The sequence below is a fragment of the Nannizzia gypsea genome, genomic scaffold (assembly GCF_000150975.2).
Source record: "Nannizzia gypsea CBS 118893 supercont1.1 genomic scaffold, whole genome shotgun sequence".
In the NCBI taxonomy this organism is placed as follows: Eukaryota; Fungi; Ascomycota; class Eurotiomycetes; order Onygenales; family Arthrodermataceae; genus Nannizzia; species Nannizzia gypsea.
Window position 1 is genome coordinate 3,657,978 of NW_003345201.1, and position 26,946 is coordinate 3,684,923.

Here is a 26,946-nt window from a genome sequence, read left to right on the forward strand (position 1 = left end):
ATGATCCATTCAAAATGGCGATTCTATTTCGAGTCAGGCCTTGATGACCTGGTGGACATGAAGTGGACTATCCTAGACTGGGATACTCGCAGATGGCTGCAACTCGTCGGCCCTTCAGAACTACTCAGCGGAGATGATATTGAAGAGCATATAAAAATCGCAGCCCGATACGCAGACCAGCTTGGTCCGGACAACCACACCATAGTTGTTAATAAGGACGGGGCCTTGGAAAAGTTCACCAGCGAAGATGTTACGATAGAAGTTCGATACCCCAAGTACACTGGGCCTATGGACAAACATCAAGTTATACATAGGTCAGAACTTACTGAACTTGACAGGCTCAATGTTGGCACCGATTTGGTGGAGTACAACTCTTTCGATGGCGAGACGACAGGGAGCGCGTCGTCTTCAAATATATACTCGTCAACAAGCGTCTCTTGAATATGTGGCTTGATCTACATATCCTCAAAGGATGATCTCTTTGTCTCGTTCCACCGCATCGTTATCGACGACGTTAATGGGACCATCTTCGGGTTTACATCGATATACGTATATGGCAGCACTCTTAAGGATTACCGCGGCACTTTCTACTTTCATTGGTTGAAGCAAATTACCGATGCAATCGATCAGTTGAATTTACGCTATGGGATTTTGCACCAGGACCTTGCCTCTCGGAACATTTAATTGACCCTACCACGCACGATTTGAAGATCTTTGACTTTGATAGGTCGGCAAAGGTGGGTGGACAGAGCTGGTTGAGTGCTGCCAATGACGTCGACGCCGCCATTATCACAGCGTATGAGGCACTAACTGGAGACGAACGATTTGTCGGTATACAGCCCGATGAACGAGACACTGGCAATATTGAAAATATGGAAGAGCGGACCCTACAGCTTCCTCTTGAGAATGGATTTGATATCTCGGACTACAGGAAGTATTTGAGTGACTGGGCAGCCGTACGCCTGACCACGAAGACGATCAGGCATCTTTCTGAAGCGACTGAGCCGTTAGCATTACCGGAGTACCCCAAACTTGAACCTCTCATACCGCGTAGCGAATTCAGAGATTATGACGTGTACACGCGGTCGAGAGTCGATGCAGAGCAGGCAGGGGACTACGTTACGCGCTGGGAGAGGCCAGCGCAACACGAGTTAGCAAGGGCTAATTGAACCGAGCTTGCCTTGCTTTAATATCTCTTTGCAATCTTAGATTCTCATTCATTTTTTTGTCATGGTAAAGATAGAGATAGTATGATGCATTGCTAAGTAAACCGCCAACTGTGTCTATTAAACCATGGTATCTTCGTCTCGCTATGCAATTCTATTTTTTGTAACCGTGATAATCATACACATTCATTTCGTTGTTTTTTGCTCCAATATCGTAGACACCCAATAACCATCCGAAGCAAGAGCAGCAGCGGTGGGTAGTCATTCCGAATCATCCATTCATTCATTCATCTCATTAAGCAGAGGGAGCGTCTCCATCGTGCTGTACATCCATCGTCTCCATTTTCTGCTCCATCTCTCGCTCTTCACGTGCAACTTCTTCCTCCCAGTCTTCGACTACGTCTTCTTCAGCATGGCCATCAGGCTCAGCATCAGCATCAGCATCAACCATTCCCAAGGCGCCAAATCGCGAGGTAGAGCCAACGTTTCGCCCGGATCCGATACCGCTGCGCAGAACCAGCTTCCCCTTCGAGTCTTTGGGCGTGGTACCTCCAAACCCATAATGAGAAGGTTCAGCAGGGCTGCTGCTTGTTCCCGGGCGCTTTCTCGATACAACTTGTGCCCATCCGTCATTGGCACTGGCGGAAGCTGCCTCTCTAATGGCGGTTTCGAGCCTAGCGCGTTCAGCGGCTGCTTCTCGTTTGGCAGCTCTTTCCTTTAGTCGTTCTCTGTCACGGAACTTGGCGCAGTCGGCTACGCTGATTCCTCGGATACCTACTCCCGGCCCGGCGAGGGAGGGAGGCAACCAACCGCCAGATTTAAAGACGACGACGTGTCTATGGGGCTCTGGGTCGAGGCTCTCGGATTTGAAGCCCCAGTCTTCTGCAAGCGAGTGGATGAAGGCGCGGAAATTGGCGCGAGCAGGTGGGAAGCGAGTTGAACGGTCTGTCATGCTGAGCGCCAGTTCGTAGAGCTTGGATTCGTAGGTTTCCATTGTCGAGAGGGAGGAAGACGAGGCCAGTTCCATGTACAAGTCGAGGGTTTCCTTGGAGTAAGGGAGGTTCTCGAGAGTGAGTGGCTCAGATGCAGCTGTGGTGACGGATGGATCGACCTCAAGTCCAAAGGCAGAGGCAATGGTGCGATTACGCTGGATTCGACCACACTCTTCGTCACAGGGAAGAGAAGACGGAGCTTCTTGTCCCTGGCGATCCTTATCCTTGGTTGCACCGCAGCGTTTTTCCTGCTTAATCCGTCCACACTGGCATGTAATTATAATCTTTGACTGGCATGGGGTCTTCTCTGGACATGGGAATGGCGCATGGCATGGCTCAGTGCAGATATGAGAGCACTGCTTCTTGATCTTTCCGCACTGCTGTTGGCAACTGGTTACCGAGTCTTCACAGTCACCAGGGCGATGACACTCCTTCTTGCACGTATGGGAGCCACACTGGAGTTCCTGGCCGCAAATAAGCCCGCATCTACCATCAACCAACCAACAAGGCTGATTCTTGAGCACCTTCTTCCCGCATAGACATTTCTTTTCCGTCAAAAATGGACACTTTGGACAAGGCTCATCGTCTGTGTGGCAGTTATGTGGGGTCTGGGGGTGGCCGCATCGTTTGGATCGGCCACAGTTGAAGTTGCAAGCAGGCGGTCCTGTTCCGCAGGGTAAAGGAGGATAGAGAACAGATCTGCCACAGTTACAGGTAACTTCGTGGAATATAGCCTCTGGACATCTGGCACAGGGGCCTCGATGACATAGCTCCTGGCACTCATGGGTACCACACTTGAGAAGTCTCCCGCACACTCGCGTGCAGATATGCTCTGCCTCAATGTCGGTTTCATCAGTCTGTCGAACATTCATGGACTTGAGCTTCTTCTTAGTAGCGAGGCGTTCTATAGCTTTGCGTTCGCCAGTGCAGCAATGTTCACCACAGGCATGTCTCCCGCAATTCAGCGTAGCCTTGCACACGCGCATACACGAAGGAGCTTCTGTCTTGCCCTGGTGGCAGAGTGTTTTTGCCGTAGTTCGTCCACACATACAAGAGACTTCCGTGGTCAGGTAACATGGTGGGCAGTGGCCAGTGTGGCATGGCTTCGGACAAGCATGGCCACATCTCAGGGGTTTATCACAACTCTTCTGGCAGTTGGGGATTGGATCCGTACAAGCCTCGCGTGGTTCGACATCCATACCGGCAAGCTTGGTCTTCCCACAGGCGCAGTGGGAGATCGTATCGGGGGCTGTAGGGCAGTGGGAAGGGAGGGCGTCCTGTGGATGACAGGATTTTTCACAGTGATGGATTCCACAATCATATAGTCTGCCACAAACATCCGGACAGGTGAAAGAACCTGTCCAGGTTTCTTCCTGATTCCGGGACTCTCTTTCTTCTTCCGTGACACTGCACAGTATCTGACTAGTAACTTTGCCGCAGTAACATCTTGCTGGAACTAGCTCTTCACACTCTCCACAAAGGCCTTCATGGCATGCGCGTTGGCAGGTGTGTTGTAGACATGGAAGAAGCTCTTCACAGGTCTCTTTACAGCTCCAACCAGCAACGTAGTCTGTGTCTACACATTTCTTCTGGGTCTCATGTCTTCCGCAGTAGCAGCTTTGTACGGGGCCCATAGCCTGACAAGGGGCACAGGGGCCAGCATGACAAACTGAATCACAAGGGTGAGGACATCCTTCCCTTGATCTAGAGCATGACTGGCCACATGAATGGGGTGGCAGGCCAGGAACAGATCTGATATCCATCTCCTTCTCACACCAACAAGTATACCCTGATGGAAGAGTGTCCTGAGGCAGGTTACAGCCGGGACATCTCCACTGGCGAGCAGGTGGAAGCTCAGAGTCATCTTGTTGCTCCTGGTCTCGCGGTCTTGTATGCGCGGATCCCTCGTTAGTCGACCATTTCTTGATGCAGTGGAGGTGGAAGACAGTCCAGCACTGTCTGCAGGACCAGACCTTTGATCTGGGGCCAAGCTCAGACGTGCATATGGGACATTCATATAGGTTGTTTGAGATATCCTCGTGGATCCGCGTGGTGATGTTATCCGCAACCGACTTTGTGAGAGGCTTGGTAGGTTTCTTCGGGTGCTGCCGTCGAGGCTGTTTCGAAGGGGAAGAGGATTCAGGCGGATGAGGGGACTTATGAGGCTGTCCGGGCACAAATACCGACGCATCAGGCCGCAGGGAAGAAGACTCAGCTGCGTCACTGTGTTTCTGATCCTGGGACGTGCCGTTGGTGTTTGGTCTCGAGGACGACGGCTCGTTTGGCTGTGTTAACCTGCCACGAAACGTCCTTGTCGTGACTACTTCTGACCGGCCGGCGTGAGCGGCGCCTCTTCCTCTCCCTCTCCCTCTCCCTCTGCCTCGTCCTCCTCTCGATCTCTGTTGCTGTTCGTGTGGTTGATCTTGTGTCAGTTGCTGCGTCGGTTGCTGCTGCGGTTGCGCCGCTGTCCCATTCACATCTGTATGCGCATCGCCTCTTCCTCTTCCTCGACGATGGGATACTCTGCCTCTTCCGCCCCTATGGCTTCTCTGAGGCCTTGACTGACTCTGAGCCACCGAAGCCGAAGCTGCTGCTGCTGTGGGCGCGGGGGCGTCTACCGACGACGCCATGCTGGGTTGTGTAGCACTGCCGCCACCAGACAGAGAAGATGCGATATCCAGCGTGAATCAAAGGACAACAGAAATACCGAGAAGATACAGTGTCTTCTTCTTGTCCTCTTTCCTGGCTTGAGATTCTTTTCTTTTATAACAAAGCGAGGCTCGACCTTTAACTCCGGTGGATGCTGGACTTTTTATGTATAGACAAGGAATAAAGTGAGAGACGATGAATAGTTAAGAAAAGCCGCTAAAGAACAGAAAGAAGAATCAGAATAATTGACAAGAAAGAAGAATAATAGAAACAAGAAGAGCCTGAAGAACGGCAGCTTTTTTATATGCACAGCTTTTTTATATAACTAGAAGAAGATTCGGAATTCTGTGACGAAATTTAGAAATGTTTGATTTTCTTTGCTTTTTCTTCTTGCTTTTTATGTGGAGAATCTCGAGTCATCGTTGAGTCACTGAATATACGAGATGAAGAAGACGAGGAAGCAGGTGAAGATGGACGGTAAAAGGAGATTATATTAAGAGGTCAAGACGCTCATGCTAGGGGAAAGTGTCGAATACATGGATCATTAGCTGGTAAGGTAAGTAAGGTAGGAAAGAAATAGACAGGAGATATCGAGATCACGGCAGGAAAAGGACCATCTCGCCGTTATCGTTGCGCTTGACTCGCAGCGTCCGCCAAAGCTGCTGCTCTTCCTCCTCCTTCCGCTCCTTCTCTTCAGCGCGGCTGCGTCCCCTGCCTCGCCTGCTGCCTCGCGAGCTCTCTTTGCCGTCCTTGTCCTTGGACTCGGGCGAGCCAGAGCGGGACGGGGACTCGAGACGGTGGTAGCGCTTCAGGATCTTGTGGACAGAGCATCCACGCTCGCTGTCCGGGCCCTTGTTGACCAAGGACAAGAAGACGCTGGCCTTTTCGACGCGCAGGGTCTCTTCGAACTCGCTGTCGTGGCCTGGCTGGGCGCCGTTCTTGAACAGGATCATCTGGCTGTTGTCCGTCTTGCTGCGTTTGGAGGCCCCGTCGTCAGAGTCCGTAGGGCGTTTGTACTCGATGGCCTTCAGCTTGCGCTGGTGATCCTTCTCGGGCCGTTCCGAGTCGGAGTCTTCAGCCCCGTTCCCGTTGCCGTTGCCGTTCCTTGTGCTGGCACCGCTGACCTTGCGTCTGCTGCTGCCCACCTCGGACAGCTGGCGTGTCTTTGGCCGTTTGGTCTTCTTGGTCTGCGCCAGCTCGCGTGACGTAGAAGACGGTGCAGGTGCGGGTGCAGGTGCAGATGCAGGAGCGCCGGCTGCACTCGACCCCTCCGAGGTGCGTCTCTTGGTGCGCACAAGTGCCTTAGTTGCCGGGTCGATAGTGGCGCCAGCGCCGAGCATGGAGATGAGCTTTCCTGCCGTGCGACCCTGTCCCTTCATCGATATTCCCAGTCCGTTTTCTCCAGATCCAACGGGCTCCTTGGTGCGTTTGCTACGCTTGATGGGGGAGTTGGGTTCGCCGTGGCCACGCGAGTGGTCGCTGCGGTACTCGTCAGTGTAGTCCGGAGAAGCAGAGTAACGCATCATACGGCTGAGGTTGCCGGTCAAGCCTGAATGCAGGATTGGAGGTGGTCGATCGTGATAGGCAGTATGACCAGCTGCAGAGGCGTCCATCATGGGAGTGTCGGCCTCGTAGTCATAGCTTCCTCCTCCTCCTGGAGTAGTTAGGTTGGGGTCAGAAGGGCCGGCCTGTCCACGTTTCCGTTTCTTGTCACTCGAGGTGAGACTCATGTTGCTGTCTGTCCGGTGACGCTCGAGCGAAGGAGGGGGACGATTCATGTTGATTCTTGCGTTGCGGTCGTTGAGCCACTGCTGCCGTTCTTGCTCCCACTTCTGCGCAGGCGTCCTGAACTCGTTTGATGCAGTGGAGAGGCCGGAGTCGTGTCTGTACGGCGGCGCAGGCGGGATGGGACCTGCTCCGTACGAGAAGCCATTCTCCTCGTACGCAACATCGTAGCCCGCGTCCTCCTCGTCTCTGTCGCCGTCTATCCGGGCAAGCTGCTTTGGCGAGTCGAAGATCGGGGGAGCGTGTTCCACCATGGTCATCGACTCGTTGAGGTTCGTCCTGGAGGCGTTGGGCGTAGTCGACTCATCGAGGAAGTCGAACACATCGATCTTCTCAGACCTTGGTTTAGCCACGGTGGTGTCGGTGTTTTTAAACGGCGGAGGACTGGGTGCTGGCGGCGGTGCGCCGTTGAAGTTGTCGTCTGCATCGGGCGCGTCCTCGACGTACGGGTTGAGCGACTTGACAACTGCGTCCTCAGCTATGGTGACAGCTTTCTTCTTCGTGTTCTTCGCTGGCTTCTCTTTATATAGTGCTCCCTGATACTTTTGCGCCTCCGTCATGCATGACTGTCCAGCCTGTTAGCTTTTATTCTTTTATCGTTTTGTCTTTTCGCTGCTGTCTTTCTCTCCTGATGTGAGGCGGCCAATGGGGGGGATTGTATGGCAGGGCAGCATCATCCCGAAAGGAATAAAAGAGACAGACAAGCCCGGCAAGAGACGTACGGTGTGAGATCGATACTCAGTGCCCTGGAAATGGACCATGCAGTCCAGGCACGAGAAGGAGGCGCCGCGACACTGGCCGCGGTGGGAGTCGAGTTTCTTCTTCGTGAGCACATCTCCACAGTTCTATGAAGGCAGCGCAGCGTTTAGTCGACCGTCGGCGCAAAGGGACAGCGAGACAAGCAAAGGACAACTCACCTCGCATTGGAACGAGACCATCGCTGCGTGCCTTTCTGGCCAGTCAAGGTATGTCTTGTATATTAATTAATACGGGGAGCGGCGGTTAGACGCTGGCGCTGGCGATGCGCTGTTGGATGCGATGCGATGCGCTGGAAGAAGGACGAAGATAAGCCTGATAAGAGGAAGAAGAGTTTATAAGAAGAGCCGCCTCCTTTCTCTCTCTCTCTGTCTTCTCCCTCTTTCTGCCTGCCTGCCTGCCTGCCTTTTCTTCTTCTTCTTCTTCTTTTCTTCGTCTGCTGCTTCGTTGCTTTTTCTTCGTTTTTGCTTGTTTGCGCGAGCCTCGCGAAGAAAAAGTTTTTGCAGCCTAAAAAGGTGGATTCGGGTAGGCGAAAAGGCTGACTATATTTAGCACGAAGATGAAGATGAAGAAGACGAGATGATGAAGATGATGAAGGCCAGTCAGGATATACTAAGAGTGCGCCGACAGAGGGAGAGATGCTGCGATGCGCGCGCTGTGCATGACCTGAAACCGTTGCGGTGCTGCTTGCCGCCGGCCTTGCATACAGGAGAGATCGAAATCGAGAGCAACGTTAGGGCTTGGAAAGATATTTATATGCACGTACGGAGCACACGGAGCAGATCGAGACACAACTACAGTATAGACAGTATATATGTAGGCAGGTAGGTAGATGGCATAGATGGCATAGATGGTGTAGATAGCTATAGGCAAACGAGCTATACGACTGGCTCGCCCTCCTGACCCCCTATCCCATGATCACCAAAGCCTAATGCGCAGCACCAGACACCCTCCTATGCGCCGTCTTACATCCTGCTGCGCTCCTGCTGCTGGATACTGATGACTACGGACATGCATCCCGTAAGCGGAAGCGAGGTCTGATGGCCACAGGTGGTGCCTGGTTTCAAGAAACAGCAGAGTTAACTTAAGACGCTCCATGTCCATGGGATATAACCATACTCCATACATGCTTTCTTTCTATATCACATCCTTAATATACACAAGAAAAGAAGAAACATAAAATAAAATAAATGATGAAAAATAAAGAATAAAGAATAAGTAGTAATAACGCCGGCTGAGATGTCATGGTCACTCGTCACTTTCGCAGTTGTCCACGGGATGGCTGTGGCAATGGAAGATACGGGATGGGGTAGGGGGGGATATATGAGAGTGTATATATATAAAACAAGTAATCACGGCGCTTTGAGATCACCCATTCGTGCGTCTGCAGGAGATCACTCGCGGAGTTAGAGACGTCCTTCTTCCAAGAGAGAATGAGAATAAGAGGGAAGAGAGTAAGCATGCTTACGGCTCATCCTTTATTTCCACCGGGCCGCCAGGGAACGGGCCGTTTGCGTCTCCCCAGAGCATCTTCTTCGGTTTATCGGACATGCTGCCGTCCGCCTGCGCCTTGACGCCGCCTTTGCTCTGCTCCTTCGTCTGGTCACCACCCTTCTTCTTGCCGTCCTTGCCATCGCCGCAGCCACAGTCATAGAACTCGCCGATCTTGGTGCAGTCGAAAAGCTCCTTTTTTAGTCGTCGGTTGACCTCGTTGTGGACCAGGCAGCCCCAGCCTGCTGCGGCGTTCCGTGACGAGGTTTGTGGAGGATACTTCTCCAGCAACTTGACAAAGTGTTTTGCGCAGTCACCACTACATGTTACAGCTTGCTGTTAGCCATCTATTGCCTTTTTCCTCCCGAACTTAGAGGTAGGTCACTGCCGCCAAGCTCAAAGTTCAAAGTTCCCAACATACCATGGGTATAGTCTCGCAAAGAGGTAGACGTATGCACTCAATGCCCGCTGCTCTTCACCCGTGGGCTTCTCGGGGTACCGTGCCATCACCGTGTGGAAGAGGTGCCAGGACGACCGTCCTAGCTCGGCCCTGTCCGCATAAAGTAATCAGTGTCACTGCCCTTTTTCCAACAGGACGGGAATAATCCACCTACTTGACTGTGCTATTCTCCAGACTCGGCATGATGGAGTCTCCATGCAGCATTGAGTCTGGCACATTACCGTCCTTCGGCATGGGGGGCTGCTGCTGTACCAGGTGGCCTGGCGCTCTCTGCTGAGGGCTCATGGGCGAGACCCGGAAGAAGGACATGGTGAGGATGAAGAAGACCGCCAGCGCAGTCAGGATGAAAAACCGCGAGGCCGGTCGGTGAGACAACATCGTGTGAAGTGTATGCCGTAGCCCGGTACTCTTCTCTTGTGCTTAATGGCAGCGGTCTGTCGGTAGTGGCAGTGGCAGTGGTGGTGGTGATGCTGGCATCGAGCGCCGTTTCGCAGGGACAATGCTACAGCATAGGGTGAACAAGCAGCGAGAGATAAAGTGAAGAAGAAGAAGGCCGAACTGCCGACGTGTCCTCCTCTGTGCTCCCCTGCCAATAAACCAAGAGACGAGTACGAGCGAGCCCAGCAGATGCCTCGTCTTGGTTCTCCTTCAGCGTCTTCTTTCTGCGCAAACAAAGTCTTCGTCTTTGCTTCTTCTTCTTCTTCTTCTTCTTCGTGGCCAGATCCGGGGCAGCGAGTGACTGCTTAGTCATCGTTTTGCTCGTGTTATTTTGCCCCTTTTCTTCTTCTTTTTCTTCGTCTTCGCTGGTGAAACAGAGACAAAACATCGTCCTGGCTGCAGATCAACAGTAGTAGTAGTTATTTAGTAGCAGTAGCAGTAGTCACTGGCCGCAGTGAGCAGCTTTGCCTCTCAGCTACTACTAAATGATTACTTGAGCTGGCCACCCATAGCGTCATCGTCGTAGCAACAAACCCTTCCAGCTTCGACGGGAACTCCACACGCTAGTTCGTTGATGCATATCTCGGAGTTGAAGATACCACAGATCGGATATCAGATCTACCTAGTATATAGATACCCCCCGGGTTCTCCACGACAAGACGGGCAAGAGAAGCTACTATGTTTCGTGTCTAGTATCTAGACTCACTGGCTGGGGAGTGTCGTCCCTTGGTTCCAGTCTCGAGAGGCAAACGGATCAGATAACTCTGAGCCAGTGGAACAGGCAAAAGACATGCAAAAGAGAGCAAACCAAACATCCGGCATATCGTTGATTCTTTGGAATGGCCAACCAGAGGCAACGCTCGACAGAGCTGCTCAGGTGGTTTCTCGGTTTATGACGTCTTATCTGATCGCACGCACTGAAGTGAAAAAAACGGTCATCGTCATATCCAGAAAATCTAACACCCTCCCTCCCGCCCCCGTTCGTTTCTCATGGACTGAAATCTCTCTCAAGACATTCTCAAGTTGCCAGTTTCAAATAGCAGTTAACGAGCTCATGAGTTCCTTATTGCTGAAGATCCCGAGATCCTCTTCAGTCTACCCCCTAGTAGCCCATTTTTACCTACACCTACCATCAATCTGTCCTCGATTCCCGGTGTAGGGGGTTACTTTTCTAGCCCACCATGTTAGAAAAAGATGATACCACTGTCTCTGGCAGCCTTCCTTCAACTAGCTATAATGTAGCTGCATCAGAGACATTTGTTGATGATGACTCCAGCTTCGACAGCATCCAGTTTGGAGTCAAGCAGGCCGAGGCAGTTGCCGCAGCCTGGTCTCGACAGTCACTCGTCATAGCCTACATCGGGTACGTCTGCTTCCTCCTTCTGAATTTATTGCTTCATCCAGCTGATCAGCTACACCAGGGTGTTCGTAGTGTTCTTCGTCAACTCCCTGCAGCAGCAGATGGCCAGCAGTCTTAACCCTTACGTGACCAGCGCCTTTTCCAAGCATGCTCTTCTATCCTCCATCTCAGTGGTGTCAAGCCTTGTTGGAGCCATCATGAAGCTTCCTGTCTCTAAGATTATTGATATCTGGGGACGCACTGAAGGATATTTGTTGATGGTTGCCTTTTGCGTCCTGGGTAGGAGGTTATCTTATACCCCTTCCGTGTGAGAGAGAGGAGACAATACTGACTCAATTTTCCATAGGCATGATCATGATGGCTACAAGCAACTCTATTGAGGCATATGCAGCAGCCCAGGTGATTAAGCTTGAAACTTATGTATGCACTTTCTAAAACTGACCACTGTGTAGGTCTTCTACTGGATCGGTAATAATGGCATGGCTTATGTCCTCGACGTCTTCCTGGCAGACACATCCAGTCTCAAAAACAGGGGATGGCTTCTTGCCTTCTCTACTAGCCCCTTTATAGCCACTACCTTTGCCGGCCCTGCATTAGCACAGGCATTCCTCAAGTCCTACGGCTGGCGGTGGGCGTTTGGCGCTTTTGCCATTATCATTCCAGTTGCCTCGCTGCCAATGGTAGCTATCTTCCTCCACAGCAGCTATAAGGCCGTGATGATGGGATACTTGAAAGGAGGCAGGTCTGGCCGTTCTTTCTGGCAGAACGTTGTCCATTACACAGTTCTCTTTGACGGTACCTACCACAGCCTCCTTAACCCGTTCATATGCCTGACTTCGTGAAGCTAACCCTTCTCCTAGTTATCGGGATGATTGTTCTTGTTGCCGGGCTTACTCTTTTGCTGCTCCCGATAAACTTGGCTACTTACCAGGCTGAGAAATGGAAGTCTCCCGCCATGATATCTATGATTGTTATCGGTGGCTGCTGCTTGCCTGCCTTTGCCATATGGGAGATTCGTTTCGCCAAGGTCCACTTTGCTCCGTTCCATCTCTTGACCGACAGGACTGTGTTTGGAGGCTGTCTCCTGAGTGCTACCCTGTTCCTCAGTTTCTAGTAAGTCTACCCATTAAACAACGTTTTTTGTTTGTTTATTATCCCTTGCTAATGGTAGTAAACAGCTGCTGGGATTTGTACTTCCTGTCATACTTGCAAGTAGTCCACAACCAAAGCATCCGCAATGCAGGCTACATTGCAAACATCTTCAACATCGGAGGATGCATCTGGGCCCTTGTAATTGGAGCGTACGTAACTGGTTTCCCAATGACTCTTCCTCACCGCCCGATTCGATAGTACACACTAACCGCATATCTATCCAGCATCATCCGCGCAACCGGACGCTTTAAGCCATTTGCCCTCGTTGCTGTCCCCCTCCAGGCGCTCGGAGTCGGTCTCATGATCGCATTCCGTCAGCCAGGCTCTCACATTTCTCTAGTGATCGTCTGTCAATGCATCATCGCCATCTCTGCCGGCACCCTGCAGATCTGTGAACAGATAGCGGTCATGGCAGCAGCTAGTCACAGCGAAGTAGCAATTGTCCTAGCTTTGCTTGGCCTGTTCAGCAACATCGGTGGAGCAATTGGCCAGACCGTCGCGGGGGCTATCTGGAGCCACACCATCCCGGAGCAGCTGGAGGCCTTGCTTCCAGATAACGCAAAGGACCAAGCTGCGGCAATTTATGCATCTCTAACTACCCAACTTGGCTACCCCGTGGGGTCGCCCATCCGTAATGCCATCATCGCCGCCTACGGTGAAGGCCAGCGTTGGATGCTAGTTGCGGGGGTTGGCGTCCTTGCCCTAGCTATGTCATCGGTCGTCTTGTGGCGAAACATCCAGCTCAAGAACGTTCACCAGGTCCAGGGTACCATTGTCTAACAGTTCTAATCGGAGTTCAGGTTCAAGTTCTGGTTCATGGCATGATCAGCTACGTGTTGGTTCATATTCTCTTTCTTCGCAGCTGGGTCCAAATGCTGGTTTCTTCCGTCCACGTAACAACTCAAAAAAGTTCATGCATTAGTTATTCTGCATCAAAAGCATCAAAACATCCGTGTTAATTTTATCAACATAGTATAAAATATTCATAACTGTCTTCCTTTCTTCTTTCGGCTATGCGGCACGTCGCGGTCAACAAAGAGTCGTCGGATTAACCTTCTTCCACACGCTCTGCTGACTCATCCGTCATCCATCCAACTTTCTTTCTTTCGCGTCTCGTAAACCAGATAAAAATTGCAGTTCCTGGAAGGATTTTCGGATGCTGCTTACCCTTAGATTGCAGCATAATTATGACGGCATTGTACTTTGCTCCGGAGACATGGGAGTTCGGAGGGCAATGGACAGAGAGCCTTGCATATCACCACGTTGAGATGCTACCACCTGGGCAAGCACGCCCACAGGGATCAGCGATCCTGGTCAACTGCTTACCAGGATCATCTAGATGGAACACGGCACCAACACGAGTTCCCGAGCTTCAGAGCTTATGCAGACCGCAGTGCTTAATTTATGTGCATAAAATATGCTTTGTGCACCATATCCGAACGACCTGCTTCCGCGTGTGGGTTCCGAACTCGCCCTCCCGCCTGTCAAAATCTCCACGCTTTACGGGCACATGGAAGGGGAAAGGGAAAAGAAACAGAAAAAGGAATAGGGGTAGCACGACGAAAACTGAGGCTATTCATAGCAACTGGCGCCGCCGATCTGCCCTGATATGTGCGAGAGACGAGTCATTGGTTCAATGGCCTTATCTTCGGCGGAGAGAAAAGAAAAAGAGTGATGAAAACAATGTTTTGTTGGGCTTCTTCTGACGGCGATAGCCAGGCCTCATCCTGTAGTTATGTGCATACATATGATACATATATTTTATGTGCCTTGCTATGGGGTATCCATGTGTGCCCATGTGTGGGCCAACCCCTGGAAATTCGGTGCTAGCATAGTATCGCATCCCTCAATCTTCGGCAACTTTCAAACCCGGCACATATCCCAAGGTTTCATCACTGCTCCTATCAGAGGGGCCATGGGGCCGCACAACGGCCCGCAGAGACGAAATACCCTTACACTGGCCTTGTTTTATGCCATCTGAGCACCGCTATGATGCATAACCTCAGCACAGCGATGACAAAATCAATATGGCCTAGCTCCTTTCAAGCCAGCTCACCGCGATGAGCCTTCGGAGAATGTTGTTTAACTCCCTGGTGTGGGACCAGGATATATTTAAACAGTTCTCCGTCTCTCTGTTTATTTTTCCTTCTCTGGGTGGCCATCGATAGACTTTTGTCTTCCGTCTTCTCTTCTTGTACATATACATACTCCGTGCAGATATCTGAGTGCCGGCTTCACTTTTACATATCCTTTCTCCATACTCAAAATCACGATACCCGCTTCCGCAATATACTTAATCTCCACTAGCTATTGCCGTTAAACTCGGTACAGCCTTCCTGCCATCATTCTATAGGACAGGCCCAATCGTTGCTGGCCAACAAGGTGTCACCGAAATCCATCTGGACAGACGTATACTTCTCCTGAGCGTTAGGCAAGAAAGTCCATAAAGAGAAGACGACCATGTCTTCTCTCCCTCAAATACCAAAGGTGGAAGAGAGCGACAGTATGTAGCCCTGATGCATACATGGAATGGGATCGTGGTTTCCCCTTTCATTTCTTCTCCTAACCTTACGTCTTCATTTATAGAGGCCTCAACTATCGTTCCACCAGTTTCTGACGAGAATGGCAATACCCGGTCCTCTGAGAAGGGCTCGATTCCCAGTTCATCATCAGAGAACATCCAGTCTGGCGAGACTGTAGACAACGATCTCAATGTATCCACGGTCTTACCGTCGAGTGGCAATGCAGATATCGAAAAGGCAATCCCAGAAACTCCAGTGGTAACAAAACGGGTTCCAGAAGGGTATAGGGAATATGATGACCCAAATATCGTCTACTGGGATGGCCCGGATGACCCTGCACATCCAGAGAATTGGTCGTCGACCAAAAAGGTCGTCATCGTCAGCAGTGTTGGCCTTATTACACTACTAACGTATGAAAAGATATCCCCTTAAAGTTGTGCCTTCTTTAAGATGCCAGCCCGCTAACATGTCGTCTTTAGTCCTCTTGGTTCCTCCATGTTTGCACCTGGAGTCGGAGAGGTGATGAAGGAATTTAACAGTACAAACCCCGAGCTTGCATCTTTCGTCGTATCGGTTTATCTGCTAGGATTCTCCTTCGGACCTTTGATCATTGCACCGCTTTCGGAAATGTACGGTCGTGTTCCGTTATACACCGTCTGCAACGTTCTCTTCGTCGTGTTCAACATTGCTTGCGCCGTCGCGAACTCTCTGGAGTCACTAATTATCTTCCGTCTCCTTGCTGGCACTGCAGGCAGTGCGCCCTTGACTATCGGTGCTGGAACCATCGCCGATATGATCCGGCAAGAGAAACGAGGTGGTGCTATTGCTGCATGGGCTCTTGGTCCTTTGCTTGGCCCGGTTATTGGACCCGTTGCTGGTGGTTTCTTAACTCAAGCGTTAGGTTGGAGATGGACCTTCTGGGTTCTATCTATGGCGGTAAGCATGGCCCGTTTGACGAGCGGTTGATAGCTCCCCGGCTAATAGGAATATTTTAACAGGCCGGTGCCGTTGCTCTTAACACATTCATCTGGCTCAATGAATCCTATCATCCAACCATCCTCGCGCGCAAGACGAAACGACTTATCAAGGAAACCGGAAACACCAACCTAAGATCTGCTCTAGATTCCGGAAAGCAACCAAAGGAGCTCTTCCTTCAATCTATCGTCCGCCCAACGAAGATGCTTTTTCTTTCTCCCATTGTTTTCCTCTTGTCTCTCTATGCTGCCGTCGTGTATGGCTATCTCTATCTCCTGTTCACAACCATCTCCTCGGTCTTTATTGGAAAATACCATTTTTCCCAGGGTAAGCTTGGCACCTTCTATTGTATCACTCTATTCTATTTCGAATTATAAGGTACTAACCAGCAATTTCCCATCTAGGTACCGTTGGCCTTTCATTTCTAGGCGTAGGAATTGGTTGCCTCATCGGCCTGGGTGTCCTGGGCGCGACATCTGATCGTCTGCTTAAATCCCTAGCTGCTCGGAATGGCGGTGTCATGAAACCAGAATACCGTCTTCCACCGCTTATCCCAGGCAGTCTTTTCGTACCAATCGGCCTCTTCTGGTACGGATGGTCTTCGGATAAAGGAGCTCATTACATCGTTCCTATCATCGGGACGTCATTCGTTGGCATTGGCATGATATTCACTTTTGTAAGCATGGTATCATTCGATATTTTTTCTGTTTGCAAGATACTAATGTCTTCTCTCTAGATGACCATTTCCACCTACCTTGTTGACGCATATACCCGCCATTCCGCAAGTGCACTGGCTGCAAATGCTGTGTTACGCTCTGTCTTCGGTGCTGTGCTACCCCTATGTGGCCAGAGAATGTACGAAGCCCTCGGCCTAGGATGGGGTAACTCTCTTCTTGCATTTATTGCCCTGGCCCTGGCACCTCTTCCGGTTGTCTTCTTTGTGTATGGAGAACGTATACGCACTAGCAAGCGCTTTGCTGTTATTGCCTAGCGCTCTTTTACTATCTCCCTTCTGGAAAAATGGGTTTGTTTTATTTTATTTATATTTTATTTATGTTTTTGGCATCGTGATATCCTTGGTCCTCAGCGTTATATATAGAATCCTCTCTGCCTATATAATAATATATATTATTTAAACAGCAGCCTTGCTTCTTTTGAAATTAGATGTATGGATGTCTAAATCATGGCTCGTATTTCTGAAAGTATCGTGTCCGCATTTCATTAACCCACCCCTGGATAGTAGCGATGCTGCCAAAACGAACTTACAGCTGTGGTTCAGAAGGTTTTATCTACTCAGTCGATCACGGCAGTTAAATAATAGATAGACGATTCATGACTCAGTAACTACCTCACCCAATACGAGATTTAATTTAGTTAATCTATCCGTGTCTCCGCGTTGTGTTCAATATATCTAGCACACCACTATCACAATTCCTAGACGTGAGATTATTGTTCTACACATTTACGAATCATCTCAGGCGAAGTTTCCCAGGTTTCCAGTCATGAAGGATTTCCCATCCGAAGCTCTTACTTTACAGGGCGGGTGCCTGTGCAAGGCTGTTCGATATGCAATAACGCTCCCCCAGAAAAGTGATCGGGGCAGCGTCAAATTCAAGGCTCCAGAATCGCCAACGGGTAGTAGTCATAACCAGGCAGAGAATGTCATGAAAATCGATCTGCCTATCATCTCCATCGACCACTGCAGCGATTGTCGCCACGCCGCCGGGTCTCCAGTACAAGCATGGTTCATCTGCCCGCAGGAATGGATAGAGTGGGATGTAGCTATCCTCTCCCCGGCAGACGGGGGTGAAGAGCGCGTGAAACAGACAACAGTTCAGGCCTGCTCCAACGACGGCCGAGGATTTTACGAGGATGAGCCAAACCCATATCCAGTACCGACTTGTTTGGCTAAATATACGTCGTCGGAAGATGTGACTCGGACCTTCTGTGCACGCTGCGGCACCAACTTCACCTATTTCGCTAAGAGGCCTAGATCCAGTCCTACTGGCTTGATTGTAGATATCACAATCGGTAGCATGGACGATGAGAGTAGTGCAATTGCCTGCCCTACCCGGCATGCATGGTATGACTCCGGGATACCGTGGTTCAAGCAGCTGGTGAGGGGAGGAGGCGCACCAATGCCGAGAGCAAGGAAGGGCATAGCGTTGGGGATGATGGGAGACGATGAAGAGTAAAAAGATATTGCGAATGGAATAATACCGAAGCTGTCAAATATCCCTAGCCCCATGTATCTATGTACCTACCAGTATGGGCGGGCCAAATTCTTAGCCCAATGGGCGTGGGTTTAAAATTCTCCCTTGGGTTTGGGGTCGGTTTTTAAAAAGGATTTTTGGGTTGGGCTTTTGTATGGGCCCCTAAAACCCACCCAACCCGCCCATAATAAGGCATAATTCTATAATTACTCTATTATATATATAGTAAACTATTATGTAGTTATAACTAGGAGCTAAAAGATAGACTTAAAAGTAGCGGTCAATATCGTTATAATTGATTGACTATCTACATAAGATAAAATAACTAGTTTGTATGTGGTTGTCGAACCTGATGTTGACGTCGAACAACATAGAGATGAATATCAGGTTGTAGTTAGCAGCCAAGTATAATAACTACATGCCAGTTGAGAAACTTTGGCGGTAATAAAACCTGTTACAAGGCGACTTGCTTTCTCGGTTAAATGGAAAAGCCTGACTACGGAGTCAGTCACTTTTTCAGTAAATAGCTTTGGTTCGACGATTATGTACATTATTTACTAGACTTTATCCTAGCTCATGCCGATTCTGGGGTTGATGAGAAAGGTCTTGTCTACTCCATCTGCTATCCGCATATAACTCTTGGGGATCACGATGCACGGTTTCAGGTCCAAATGGCTCAAAGGACTTGTCAGGATGTGATATATTACTTGGTTGGCCCTTATAACCCTGAGAAATGAAAGGAGGCTGTTTAGCCCTCCGCCGTATAAGGAAGAAGACAGCTCCAGCAGTTAAACAAAACGGCACGCCCAAGCCTATACCCAGCCCTAGCGCGAGATTTTTATTTGGTGAATTATCGTCTTCTTTTTGTGAGCGCTCTCCCTCGCTCGTATTACTGGGTAATGTAGTCCAGGATATAGAGGAACTCCCCGTAGTGCTCGCCAGAGTACTTGTCGGGGACATCGTAATGGATGTTTTTAGGTCCGAGCCGAAATTAATATAGAACTGGCCGCTGAGAAATCCACCGCCTTGCTGCGCTTCCCTTGAGCCTTGAGCGTTGACTATGCGGAAGACAAACGGAATTGAGTGGTTTGTTGCGTCGGAATAGTTCACAGTCCACTCATACCAAGTGGATGCCGTGTTTACTTCGAGAACAGTTAGTAAGAGGCTCTAGGCTCTCGTTAGGAGCTGAGAATAACTTACAGGCAATTCCAACGGGGCTATTAAAATTTTCCCCCTGGATCAGATAGAGATTCGTCGCTTCAAAGATCGAAGACCAGCTCACATTCATATGAGACCCTTTGCTCACACACTGAGGAGATCCGTTTGGGTAGTAAAATTTTCCTTCAGCATATTGCTCAGGCAAAGGAAGCTCCTCCGAGGGGCATTCGGCCAAAGCATAACTGACTATCCAAGAGATTACGATGCCCCAGAGCGATCGCATAGTGTCGAGCTTTCATTAAACACGGGAGTTGTCGTGGGCAAAACGGGAGAGGTGAGAGGAAAAGGACATCATTACTGCACGGCCAACGGCTTGCAATATATCCGTGATTGCTGCGCCCCTTTTGAGTGCGGATCATCACACCTAGGATTAAATGCAGCTATCACATACGGTGCATACAGCTGTAGGGATATCCAGCCTATCCCGGATATCCGGATGGGGTCTCGCTGTCGCCAAGTAGCCATACATTTTCAAGGATTATATGCAGCCACGGCGCGTAGAGAGATGGATATACCCAGGCTTTCCTATATGTCTCAACAGGGGCCCTGGGCGCTAAGTACGTCCCTCGGTGATGTCTGGCCGTTAAAAGAGTTGGGATGCGCACTTGATTACCCGCTTTCATTTAAACGCAATGTCAAGTTCACATCAGCCCTCTCTCCATGGTACCCCTAAAGAGCGGAAGAAGACCTCTGCGCCGATGGATCTATCTCGCTTCCCCTTTTCTTAGCTTTCTTGTGGCGGGCTATCTGTTCCTGTCAAATTATCCTTTATATCATAAAGATAATGGGGCCCTTAATATTCCATCTTCACCGGCAGAAGAGATAGAGCGACCTCGGATAATAGCTGGCCTAGAGGACGTCCACGTTGTGTTAAAAACTGGCGCAACCGAAGCATTAGCAAAAGTTCCCGTCCACTTCAACACTACCTTGCGATACGTCCCTCACTTCACTCTATTCTCTGACTACGAGGAGGATATCGCTGGGTTTCATGTTTACGATGTCCTGCGAAGCGTCGATGTGGCGATCAAAAATAAGCATCCGGAATTTGAACTCTATAGGCGCCTTAGGGCTACGGGCAGAGAAACTCTATCAAAACTGAACACTGACCCATCGAACGACGTGAGCACACCTGCAGGGAAACCAAAAAATCCTGGCTGGATCTTGGACAAATGGAAGTTCCTCCCGATGATGCACGAAACTCTCCGCTTTCGAGATGACGCCAAATGGTATGTCTTCATGGAGGCAGACACGTATATAATCTGGAAGAATTTAGTAACTTGGCTCGAGAACTTCGACTCCAGTAAGCCATACTATCTTGGCAACCAGATGCAAATTGGAGATACTATATTTGCCCACGGAGGATCTGGCTTTGTACTGTCCCATGCGGCTCTGAAACGTGTTGTGGAGTACCATTCTTCTCTGGTTAAGGAATGGGATACACTCACAGCTGAGCACTGGGCGGGTGATGAGATTCTTGGGAAGGCTTTAAATAACGCAGGCGTCGGCCTTCTTTGGTCCTGGCCGATGCTCCAAGGTTCGACGCCTTGGAATTTTGATCCCTTTTCGTCCAGTTATAATAAACTTCCCTGGTGCTATCCTCCAATAGCCTATCATCACATGGGCTCGGAGGATATTAGAGAGCTATGGGAATTTGAGGAGAGATGGTTTAAAGAGGTAAAGCTGCACCAAAAATATCAAACCCGACTTAAAAAGTGGATGCTAACTAGAAGCATTAGAATGGCAATTCGGCCCTCTTACGCCATCGCGATGTATTCCAGAAGCTTACCCAACCTCGTTTCAATACTACGGGAGAAGATTGGGATAATGATTCCCTAGATATCGCAGCAGGAGTTGAAACGGCAACAGAATGCGAAAGACATTGCGCCAAAGACCTAGAGTGTCTCCAGTATTCCTTTGGTGGTAAAGTATGCCGTACGTCAAAAGTTGTTCAATGGGGCAGCCGTAAACCTGGGATGGTTTCAGGTTGGATGTCGGATAAAATTGACAAAGCTGCGGCAAAGCTGGGTGCATGTAAACAGACGGATTGGATTCGTCCAGAATAGATCGTACATCACCAAATGGAACTGATATCCAGAAAATAACTAGTCAACGTTCAAGATATCAAAATTTTAAGTGCATCCCCTTCGTTTTAGTTATATCTTGGATCATAATTGGCAAATTTCGACTCCAAACCTCAGCCATTCATCCAAAGAAAGAAAAAAAAAAAGGCGTTTCTGATCATTTTCCAGTATTTAATAAACCTATATATTCTTGATAAATTATATATTGGATATTAACCAGATTATCCGCTGATCCCAACAAGGTTGCGGTAAAAATATCACGTGTTTGACTCTTAGAGGTATATTACAAAAAAGGATCCCCACGATGACTAAGCAAGTCAAATCAATAGATCAAAAAAAAGAAGACGTCCCCGCACAGGATCGAACTGTGAACCTCCAGATGACTCAGCAGATTGCTGCTAACAGTCTGACGCGCTAACCAGTTGTGCCACGGAGACTTGTCTATGTATAGGCCGTCTAACTTGTCATTCTATAACGGCACTGATCATGCCCACACACGGGATGATGCCCAACGACAGCGCTGTCTGCTGCTATCGACCACTACGCAGCGTCATGGCGGGCAGGTATTCGGTCGACCAGTGATATATTTACTCTTAGTCATTTATTTTGTGAAATACTAGAACAACTCAAGTGAAGTGCTATTAGATACCCGCGAGGAGCCCTAGAGTTATGGGTAGTTAGCTATCAGGTTACATCGCCTTTTTTCCATTTATCAATATGATGAGAAACCCAACAGCCCCAAGGCTTAGCCTTGAGCAGGCGCAGGAGTCAGATGTCCAGCGTATTGTTGACATTCATGTCAAAGCATTTAGCTCTAATCTAATGCTCCTTGTCCAGTTCCCAACAGCTGCTGCTCGAGAGAGCCTGAAACAATGTTTGGTTGCTTTGATCATATATGAGATTCGAGATCCGGGTTACACTGTACTTGTCGTCCGGGATGACCAGGGATGCCTTGTCAGTTTTGCACGGTGGTGTCTTCCAAAGTATACCCCCGTCTCGCACGGAGAGATGCCATCGCAATTACCGGAAGGCACAGACATGGAGGTTCTGAATGCATGGAGCGCAAGAGTTCGGGAGACCTCACAGAAGGTTATTGGGAATATACCGCATTATCGTATGTTGTTCGGTCATGATTATCCGTTCCCAGCTCCTATGTTAACTTTCCTCAAGACCTGACCTTTATTGCCACTGACCCGGCATACGAACGCTGTGGTGCGGCAACTTTGCTTATGAGATGGGGTCTTGAGCAATGCAACAAGAAAAACGTCTCCCTGATACTTGAAGGCACGATGAATGCCCTACCATTTTACACGAAGCTCGGGCTTGTTGACGAAGGGAGTATATCTATGAACGTAGAAGAGGTCGAATCTAAAGATGGATCAAAGTTGTATGAAGAACGGCTCTTCGTCTTCCGACCACACCATACGATGAATTAAAGGCACCTAGAAAAGGGTTGGCTGTGGCTGCTAGCATAACGTATTTAGTTGGAATGTGTGCATGGAATTTGCGGGCGTCGAGTTACGTATGGCAGTTAGCACCAGCAATATTTTTCAATTGCAGCCCATTCCACGGTGGCGCTTTTGCCTTCCTCCTTTCTCAACCAGTTGAGACAGCATATTTCATTATCAACCCTCGTTATCTCCTGATATGGAACTCCTGTTCGCTGTATTAAAGCATGAACTTGGGCAGATGGATCCCAGATCTCTACGGAATTCAACTTCCACCCAGCAGCCTCATTCTGAGCTGACCGTATTGCGTCTCTAGCATGGCAAACAAGCAGTTGTTGCTCTTCGTCAAGTGATAGCTGCTGTGCAGGATCAGTGGAAAGACTCTGAAGAACGGCGTGATTCTCCACAACCAATCTTAGGATATACAGTGTGTTGGCCGCATTTTTATCTCCTGGGGCTCCAACAAACCGGTGATTCCAAAGGACCCATACTCTATTTCCGGGATCTCCTGCAATAGCCCCCTTGAACTCTGGTATTTTTCCAAAGAGTTTCTCACATGAAAACTTCTCTCTACATCCATGCCATAATATATGATCGAGGTCTGGTATGACCATATGTCGCAATCTCCCTGGAGGTGCAGCTGTCATCGATTTTCGCACAAGATGCTCATCTAACTTGCAAAGTGGGCCCAGATCATCATTAAATATCGGTTTAACAGAGTGTAACTGCATGGGCGCTGGCTCAAATCTGATATGGTGGCTAGGGAACGCATACCACCCGCGTTTGCCATAGAAGTCTCCCCCAATATCGGAAAATAGGATGCTAGCGACACATTCTCTCCCATCGGCTTGCCAAGTTAGGAGCGTCCGGGACAGTTCAACCATCAACCGTGATGCATAACCTCGCCCTCGGTATTTTGGTTCGCAGTATACACTTGCAACTCCATGAGTGACTGTGTCTTTGATGCTCCCATCTAGTTCCTGGGTAAGAGAACATTTTCGGAACGTTTCGCATGACGCGAGAATAGTTCGCTGGTCAGCTGGAAGGGTTTTATCCACTAAAATCCACTGCGTCATGCATCCATCCTTTGCTAGAGGTACGGTCGTGAGGTATTGATATTCGTTCATGTACTCTGAAACCGTCAGGGCTGCCTTCCATTCTTCAGATGTATCTCTCCATATCGATAGATTCTCATTCTGTGTTGGATGAGCTAGATGTAGATTTGGAGATAGTGCGTCTGGCAAGGAATCCATCTTGAAAGAATCTCACGGCAAAAACGTTCTTCCTACCCACTTTGGTTTTAGAAAAGTATCAATGTATCGTTCGATATACTTTCATACTTCTCCTGATATGACAGAGAAATCTGAGATTCGTATAAGTCAGTTGAATATGTACGCTTTTGGAAACCAGATAACTATGTACATTCGAGAAAATAGCAGTTTTCCTTGGGGTATTGAAAGGAAGAATTTCCCGGCTTAAAGGGCGTCCATTTTCATCATTGCTCGGCTAATCAAGCAGCTCGGTTCTTAGCTACTAGGTACCGAGGCAATAAAATTATAACGGATTGGGAGAGTTAACTACTCCCGATTGGATAAATAATCACCCAATGGAAATACGTCAACTCTGGTGCAAGATCTCAAGCGGCTATAAACCTGATCCAACGCGAGCGACGCGAGCGCGCAGCAACCAAAAGCAAGTGTTTTTATGGGAAAGCTGATTGGTTATGACTAACTTCTTGTTTACGTTTCTCGTGTCAGGAACAGTTGATACAACGCCGGTTGGAGGCGGTGGAATAATATGTCGCCGCCACCGAAACTTAAAAGCTTAAAAGCCAGCTGGCCAATGAAACGCGAGATTATTTTGACGTCAACAGATTTCGAGGACACGCTCAACAGTCAAGTACACTTGATTACTGTTCATGCCATGCTACATTCCTGCTATATGCTATGATATACCTCTAAGCCCCGAAACTTTCTACCATATGATACGAGAATTGACTAGCTGCCACTCTCTCTTATCAGCCCCTGCGTTGAGCCAGAAAGAACCGATCATACCCGAAAGGCGTTTACAGCCATGGCAGTGAGAATGTGACTGCGCTCCGAAGAAGAGTGGAAATTCAACTTACTAAATTTCTACCTTCAGATAGCTCCACTACTTGCCTTAGGACTGAGACTGAAACTCTCTCGGTGAACTTCTCTAATGCAGATAAACGTACATGAGGTTTCTGAATACTCAATGGAGTCGATTAAACAGGCTGGTAATTCTCAAGGAATTAAATTGCCACTGTTACAAATCTTATTGTGCCTATTCAGATTACTTTTGACGTCATTTACGTTAATTTTCGGGATAGGGCTGCCATTGATAATGGCTGCTTAGACAAAACTTCCGGGTAGTATCAAATCCCCAATGAAATATGCCGGCACAGACCAGAGCTCGTGACCGGACTATACGGAATGGCACTCCACCCAGCTTGATTTGCGAGCCTAAACAAGAACAGATACAAAGCCATTTCGCTGCCTCGTGCAAAAAAAAATCCACACTGGGGTCTTAATATGGTGGTAGTGTACGCTCATTTTATTTGTTAGATGACTACGAGTCTGAATGTTGAAAGACTTCTAACAAAAAGCTTGTTCCATCTTGTCTACACTTTGATGGCCTTATTATACTTAACACTCGGAGTTCACCGGCCAGTCCGAACCAAGGAATAATACAGGAAATGCTATATTTAGCAAGGATATCTGTCGAGCCGTCAATACAAGACGGTTCGCGGACACGGCAATGTTCTTATATGCACAATGACGCTCATATGCAGCCGGTCAATGTGGGGAATATGCTTGACCTAAACGGGAGAGGAACGGCCCACCACGCGAGCAACTGAGCAATGGCGATGTTTTGAAGGCGTGCAGAAGCGCTTGGGCATGTACAAAAGCTACTAAGGCCGACACCCGCAACAAAACCTGAAACGGGGTAGCTGAACACAACCTGGTAATTAATCCTAAAACACCGCCGTTGGACCACATATGAATATCTCCCAAACACTATACCGTTGCTCCTTTGTGCTTACTGCCACTTAGGAAAGCTCACGTCCAGTGGCTAGGTTTTGAGTCAGACACGGATGTCTCCCTAGATATCTGCGCTGTAACCCTATGTAGGAACTTGCAAATGCGCTACAATTCGGGGTGGTTAGCACAAACAGGCATTTATAAGTGTGCGAAAAACCTACCCACAGGGAGCTCGGTTCAAAATGCAGCGAGGCGTTCTCGGCAGATGTACAGGAAGGCTCGGTGCATCTCCCGGCCGGAACTTAGCGTGCAGCCAATTAAAATAGAATAATACACGTGATTCAGTTTCATGGATCCCGTGGATAACGGTGATGGAGATGGGATGCGGAATAAAAGGCTCCATGAAACCCCACAAGAGAGAAACAAGATACCACAAAGACAGGGACAAGGAGTAGTACACAGTGCCCGCTGTGGCGCGATGGAGTGAGATACCCTGCCGCCGATCCTGTCTAAAGCTAAGAGGCGCCATTTGGGGCTTTTGCGAAGCGGAATAGACATTATCTTATTCTATATACAGAGTATGATTTCAGGCATGTTCCTAGCTTATTAGCCTCTATAAACCATAACATATCCCGTGGTTCAGTTGCCGCAAGTGGGATTAGTCTCCGGAATCAACGAGCAAACGCCCTACGGAACCATATGCCATTCCAAGCACGTGCATCTCGTGAAGCGTTGGCGGTTTACTCTGTACTCCGTACAAGCTTTCTGTAAAAAGGCTTGTACCATATGCTACGAACCAAAAGTTCTGTTATGGGTATGACATATATACCAAAAGCTCCTCCCTAACGGACCACGGAACTTCCGTCCGATCTCTTTCATCGATATCAGGCCCAGTGATGTGCAAACAGAGCGGGAACAGCTGTTTCCATCTCACACAAGACCCGCCATTCATGATTCATGACTCAATTCACAATTATCCATTCTCCGTTGAAATGCCAGTAATAGGACCACAGAAAGCAGGCCATATTTACCTAACTAGGAATCTTTGCTGTCAATCTTGAAACTTGGACTCGGGTCATGGAGCCATCACCATGCTCCATCAACCATTTCTCATGTCACCGCTCAAGACGGATACCATCCATGGACAACGGGCGATGTTACGGAAACACACGGCTGTATTATGACAGGAGGACATTCCGAATCACCCTTGATGGTGAATCATTTTAATCTCCCAAAAT

At 49.0% G+C, this 26,946-nt stretch overlaps 11 protein-coding genes and 1 non-coding gene across 12 annotated transcripts; 6 read left to right on the forward strand and 6 right to left on the reverse strand.

The window, feature by feature from the left end:
- Window positions 1-1,169, forward strand: MGYG_01338 (hypothetical protein; the record flags this gene model as incomplete). The annotated part of the gene is made up of 3 exons (XM_003177209.1): window positions 1-432; window positions 472-629; window positions 728-1,169. The coding sequence occupies 3 exons, from the start codon at window positions 1-3 to the stop codon at window positions 1,167-1,169; spliced, it is 1,032 nt and encodes a 343-aa protein (XP_003177257.1).
- Window positions 1,170-1,461: 292 nt separating this feature from the next.
- MGYG_01339 (transcriptional repressor NF-X1) lies at window positions 1,462-4,788 on the reverse strand (the record flags this gene model as incomplete). Its single annotated transcript, XM_003177210.1, has 1 exon — window positions 1,462-4,788. The coding sequence occupies one exon, from the start codon at window positions 4,786-4,788 to the stop codon at window positions 1,462-1,464; it is 3,327 nt and encodes a 1,108-aa protein (XP_003177258.1).
- A 615-nt stretch (window positions 4,789-5,403) lies between these two features.
- Window positions 5,404-7,530, reverse strand: MGYG_01340 (hypothetical protein; the record flags this gene model as incomplete). Its single annotated transcript, XM_003177211.1, has 3 exons — window positions 5,404-7,158; window positions 7,315-7,437; window positions 7,510-7,530. 3 exons carry the CDS (start codon window positions 7,528-7,530, stop codon window positions 5,404-5,406), a joined length of 1,899 nt encoding a protein of 632 aa, XP_003177259.1.
- A 1,282-nt stretch (window positions 7,531-8,812) lies between these two features.
- Window positions 8,813-9,677, reverse strand: MGYG_01341 (FAD-linked sulfhydryl oxidase ERV2; the record flags this gene model as incomplete). Its single annotated transcript, XM_003177212.1, has 3 exons — window positions 8,813-9,158; window positions 9,261-9,389; window positions 9,454-9,677. 3 exons carry the CDS (start codon window positions 9,675-9,677, stop codon window positions 8,813-8,815), a joined length of 699 nt encoding a protein of 232 aa, XP_003177260.1.
- Window positions 9,678-10,918: 1,241 nt separating this feature from the next.
- On the forward strand, window positions 10,919-13,029 carry MGYG_01342 (siderophore iron transporter mirB; the record flags this gene model as incomplete). The annotated part of the gene is made up of 7 exons (XM_003177213.1): window positions 10,919-11,100; window positions 11,159-11,376; window positions 11,444-11,496; window positions 11,550-11,892; window positions 11,958-12,210; window positions 12,276-12,398; window positions 12,474-13,029. 7 exons carry the CDS (start codon window positions 10,919-10,921, stop codon window positions 13,027-13,029), a joined length of 1,728 nt encoding a protein of 575 aa, XP_003177261.1.
- Window positions 13,030-14,709: 1,680 nt separating this feature from the next.
- On the forward strand, window positions 14,710-16,737 carry MGYG_01343 (polyamine transporter 1; the record flags this gene model as incomplete). The annotated part of the gene is made up of 6 exons (XM_003177214.1): window positions 14,710-14,752; window positions 14,836-15,181; window positions 15,251-15,707; window positions 15,770-16,073; window positions 16,151-16,422; window positions 16,483-16,737. 6 exons carry the CDS (start codon window positions 14,710-14,712, stop codon window positions 16,735-16,737), a joined length of 1,677 nt encoding a protein of 558 aa, XP_003177262.1.
- A 511-nt stretch (window positions 16,738-17,248) lies between these two features.
- MGYG_01344 (hypothetical protein) lies at window positions 17,249-17,941 on the forward strand (the record flags this gene model as incomplete). Its single annotated transcript, XM_003177215.1, has 1 exon — window positions 17,249-17,941. The coding sequence occupies one exon, from the start codon at window positions 17,249-17,251 to the stop codon at window positions 17,939-17,941; it is 693 nt and encodes a 230-aa protein (XP_003177263.1).
- Window positions 17,942-18,523: 582 nt separating this feature from the next.
- On the reverse strand, window positions 18,524-19,400 carry MGYG_01345 (hypothetical protein; the record flags this gene model as incomplete). Its single annotated transcript, XM_003177216.1, has 2 exons — window positions 18,524-19,101; window positions 19,160-19,400. 2 exons carry the CDS (start codon window positions 19,398-19,400, stop codon window positions 18,524-18,526), a joined length of 819 nt encoding a protein of 272 aa, XP_003177264.1.
- Window positions 19,401-19,837: 437 nt separating this feature from the next.
- MGYG_01346 (hypothetical protein) lies at window positions 19,838-21,240 on the forward strand (the record flags this gene model as incomplete). The annotated part of the gene is made up of 2 exons (XM_003177217.1): window positions 19,838-20,851; window positions 20,914-21,240. The coding sequence occupies 2 exons, from the start codon at window positions 19,838-19,840 to the stop codon at window positions 21,238-21,240; spliced, it is 1,341 nt and encodes a 446-aa protein (XP_003177265.1).
- A 363-nt stretch (window positions 21,241-21,603) lies between these two features.
- Window positions 21,604-21,695, reverse strand: MGYG_10512. The gene has a single exon. It is a non-coding gene; the product is annotated as a tRNA-Asn (tRNA).
- Window positions 21,696-21,975: 280 nt separating this feature from the next.
- Window positions 21,976-22,694, forward strand: MGYG_01347 (hypothetical protein; the record flags this gene model as incomplete). The annotated part of the gene is made up of 2 exons (XM_003177218.1): window positions 21,976-22,372; window positions 22,429-22,694. The coding sequence occupies 2 exons, from the start codon at window positions 21,976-21,978 to the stop codon at window positions 22,692-22,694; spliced, it is 663 nt and encodes a 220-aa protein (XP_003177266.1).
- A 95-nt stretch (window positions 22,695-22,789) lies between these two features.
- On the reverse strand, window positions 22,790-23,959 carry MGYG_01348 (hypothetical protein; the record flags this gene model as incomplete). The annotated part of the gene is made up of 1 exon (XM_003177219.1): window positions 22,790-23,959. One exon carries the CDS (start codon window positions 23,957-23,959, stop codon window positions 22,790-22,792), a length of 1,170 nt encoding a protein of 389 aa, XP_003177267.1.
- Window positions 23,960-26,946: the final 2,987 nt, after the last annotated feature.